At 39.1% G+C, this 4213-nt stretch overlaps 1 protein-coding gene across 1 annotated transcript in view; it reads right to left on the bottom strand.

Annotated features, from left to right (window-relative positions):
- cpt1a2b (carnitine palmitoyltransferase 1A2b) overlaps positions 1-4213 on the bottom strand; it is a gene marked incomplete at its 3' end in the record, with an annotated part of 41679 nt that overhangs the window by 7136 nt on the left and 30330 nt on the right. Inside the window, 3 exon segments of the mRNA XM_014025592.1 lie at positions 2972-3127; positions 3411-3539; positions 3797-3961. Coding sequence (XP_013881046.1) covers positions 2972-3127; positions 3411-3539; positions 3797-3961 — 450 coding nt within the window.

The following is a 4213-nucleotide window of genomic DNA, read 5'->3' as shown; positions in this document are numbered from 1 at the left end:
ACATATCTAGAAACTAGAAAATCATATGATTTTTTTAAAGAATTTATTTGCAAATTACGGTGGAAAATAAGAATTAGGTCAATAACAAACAAGTCAGATTTCTGTCTCTCATATCTGTAACTTCTTCTTCAAGAAGTCCTCCAGAGTTCCTGCAGATCCTTAAAAAGTCTTAAAAGTCATTGAATTCATCAATCCAAAAAAGGCCTTAATTAGCCTTAAAATGGCTTAAATCAATCTTTCAGAAGTCTTAAAAACATTAACACATTGTAAATATGATGACTGTAATTCATCTCAAATATTAAAATAATTGCTAACATTTTTTTATATTTACATGCAAACATTCCCCTTTCACATCACTTCCTGTAGATGCAAATATCTCCACAACTGTCCATCTGAGCAATGTGAAACTCGTTTTGTAATATGAGAATARTGTTGTCATTTCAGAAATGCAATAACTGTTCTTATAAAATTTGATGTCACAGGCACTTAAGGTTTCATCTATAGCAATTTGGGGTTAAGACCCCACTATGGGTCCTAAAACTCCAAATTTTGGGTCAYTAAAGTGACTGCTAAGAAAGTTTTGCTATATTTGATGAAAAAGCAGTTAGGTATGGAAAAAAACAATTAGCAGTATTTGAATACTTCAACCAAAAATACTTTGATTTATGAGTTTCTGCTAAAACTTAATTTTTTTGTCATTTGTGTTTATTATGAAATTGGTCTTAAATTTAATTTCAGCTGGCATTAAAAAGTCTTAAAAAGTATTTAATTTAACTTGCTTTAAACTGTAGGAACCCTGTCCTCTGTCCTCCTCTCATTATCTGTAGTAAAGGCACCTGTTTAAACTTGTTATCTGTTTAAAGACACCTGTTCACAACCTCAAATGGTCACACTCCAAAAAACTCCAGTATGGTGAAGACCAAAGAGCTGTCTAAGACACCAGAAACAAACTGTAGACATTCACCAGGCTGGGAAGACTGAATCTGCAATAGGCAAGCAGCTTGGTGTGAAGGAATCAACTGTGGGAGCAATGATAGAAAATGGAAGACCTACAAGACCACTGATAATCTCCCTTCATCAAGGGCTCCACGCAATATCTCACCCCGTGGGRTCAAAAACTACTGTCAGTAACACACTACACCACCAAGGACTCAGATCCTGCAGTGCCAGACATGTCCCTCTGCTTAAGCCAGTACATATCCAGGCCCGTCTGAAGTTTGCTACAGTTTGCATCTTCTGAACGTTCCAGAGGAGTACTGGTAGAAAGTCATATGGTCAGATGAAACCAAAGTAGAACTGTTTGGTAGAAACACAACTCGTCATGGTTGGAGGAGAATGAATGTGGAGTCACATCAGAACGCCATGCCAACTGTGAAGCATGGGGGTGGCAACATTATGCTTTGGGCTGTTTCTCTGCAAAGGGACCAGGACGACTGGTCCGTGTACATGAAAGAATGAATGGGGCCATTTATCGTGAGATTCTGAGTGCAAACTTTCCATTAGCAAGAGCAATGAAGACGAAACGTGGCTGGGTCTTTCAGCACGACAATGATCCCAWGCACACTGCYAGGGCAACAAAGGAGTGGCTTTGTAAGAAACATTTCAAGGTCCTGGAGTGGCCTAGCCGGTCTCCAGATCTCAAACCCATAGAAAACCTTTGGAGGGAGTTGAAAGTCCGTGTTGCCCGCCGACAGCCCCAAAACGTCACTGCTCTAGAGGAATGGGCCAGCATACCAGCAACAGTGTGAGCCAACCTTGTGAAGACTTACAGAAAACATTTGACCTCTGTCATTGCCAACAAAGTATATATAACAAAGTACCAAGATTAACTTTTGTTATTGACCAAATACTTATTTTCCACCATAATTTGCTAATAAATCCTAAAAAAAATCACAACGTGATTTTCTAGACATGTTTTCTCATTTTGTCTCATAGTAGAGRTCTACCTAYGATGTCAAGTTACAGGCCTCTCATCTTTTTAAGTGGGAGAAGTTGAACAATTAGTGGCTGACTAAATACTTTTTTCCACACTGTAGCTAACTTAATATGTTCAGCTAATATTGACAAAATTTTTGTGTGAAGGCGGAGGAAAGAATTTTGCTACAAAGGCATATTATTAACGTTAGTGACGATAAAAGTTTAAAGTTGTCCCATTGTCTCTGAAAGTGAAGCACTGCCGAATATACAAGTTGCTGTACGCTTTCTCCTGGTTGTTGTTGTTTTACAATATTATTTATGAATAATGTAGCCAAACATTTTTACTTAAAATTTTGAAGACATCTTTTATTGCTCCCAGAGRACCACTGCTTACTTTCCTGGAGTCCTGAGTGCGAGTGAAGAGAGTGGGGATGGGTGACAGCCGGTAAATAGCAATGAGTCAGGTTTGGATTTGAATCAGTAGCCACATTTCAAATCCAATGAAAGCAWGAATGTTAACTAATAAATTGGACAAAAATCTTGCTATTTAGTGATATTTCCACAGTTGTGGTCTTGAAATAAAATTCGGAGTCCTCAATGTCCGAGACCGAGACAAGACCGAGTACAAATGCTGTCGAGTCCGAGACAAGACCAAGACCATCAAAAAGTGGTCTTGAGACCRGTCTTACCAAGACCGCTTTCAAGTACTACAACACTACTTGACGCTTGCATTGTTGTYGTATTTTCCAAAAGGACCTGTGGCAGTACACATTATAACTTGTGAAATGTTGTGAATAGGAGAGCAAAAGCTTGACAGACAAACAATTTCTGCCTCCCTCCATTCATTTGTAATGACAATACCCAATGAAGACAAAGTATAGAACTCATTCTTGAAGGTGGATAAATAGGGGCTGCCATTCAARTGAATGGAGGCAGAGGAATGCATTGCTTTGCTGTCCTCTTATTCATTTGAATWGGCAAGCACTAATGGCGATTCAGAGTCCAGGCAGAAGCTGATAKTAATCCTGCTTTCTGTCAGTAAACAAATGTTTACCTCTTTGAGAAAAGGAGACTCCACCCCCAAGTATTTGGAGACTACATAGAGGCAGAAAAGGTGTCGGTCGATCCCAGCTCCAGTCATGGCCAGTCGATAAAGGTTTTGGTGCTTCTCAGAAGCCTGTCGGAAGAGACGTCTGCATTCTTCTTCTGTCTGTAAACAAKTTCACATTTTAAATCAAGTGTCTAGAATTATACACGCAAGTTGTCAAACAACAACTTAGGCACATAGATTCCATTTTTTATCTTTTAGCTTCTACAGTAATTAAGGCTTTCATAAAACTGATGGAAGTTCAGGTTTGAGTTACCATCCTGTCTAGTAYGCTGTAAAGCTCCACCATGTTAGAAAACATTTTTACTTTTTTGGATAAGTGAATTTTTTACATCTGAATTTGGGTAGACACTGTGGCGAGCAGGAATATAAAATGCATCATTACCTCTCCACCCTCCAGGGCTTTGACGAAGGCACAGCTCTCATTGGAGCAGGATCTCACAGTCTCTGTTCGGCCCTCCCGAAACAAACGGGTCATTGATGCCTCGTATGTCAGACAGAATCCACCACGATCCTGCAAAGTGACAAAATATGAAATTTAGGGTACTGAAGTTTTGCAGATTGATGTTTTGCGACATGCTATTTTGTTTGTCAGACCTTAAACAAATGTGTGCAAAATTATTTCAAGGACGGAACATGTTCACCACTGTGTGAGCAAATAGTCCCAACAGTTTAAGAATGTTTCTTAATGTACAATTTCAAGGAATTTAGAGATTTCATCTACGTCTCATGAAGTTTCTTTACTGAAATGCAATAAATGTTATTTGTTACCCTGTAGTATGCCAGCTGTAGGCTGATCTGTATGAAAGCATCAGGGCTGATCCGGCACTTCTTGATCTGACCTTTTCCAAAGTCTCTGAAGGGAAACACATGGCAGTCCACATCKTCCGCCAATGCCTGGGCAACAGCCAGGGAGCTATAGATCTGAGTCTGAACCTTAAGGACAAATGCAGATAAACTGTTACTGGCATCTACTAACAAAGATTTAGCTGAGTTCCCAAAAGACAAATAGGTCTTCAGTTTAGCTGAGCTCAGTACTACTGTATAAAATCTGTTAAGCTCAATACACAAGTGATGCTTTTACTAAGAATAAAATGGTAAATAACATGAACTTGTATAGCGCTTTATCCAGTCCCTGCAGAGTCCAAAGTGTTTCACACTACAGTCATTCACCCATTCACACACTGA

The sequence above is a fragment of the Austrofundulus limnaeus genome, unplaced genomic scaffold, assembly GCF_001266775.1.
Source record: "Austrofundulus limnaeus strain Quisiro unplaced genomic scaffold, Austrofundulus_limnaeus-1.0 Scaffold486, whole genome shotgun sequence".
Taxonomy (NCBI): Eukaryota; Metazoa; Chordata; class Actinopteri; order Cyprinodontiformes; family Rivulidae; genus Austrofundulus; species Austrofundulus limnaeus.
This window is presented reverse-complemented; position numbering and strand designations above follow the sequence as displayed.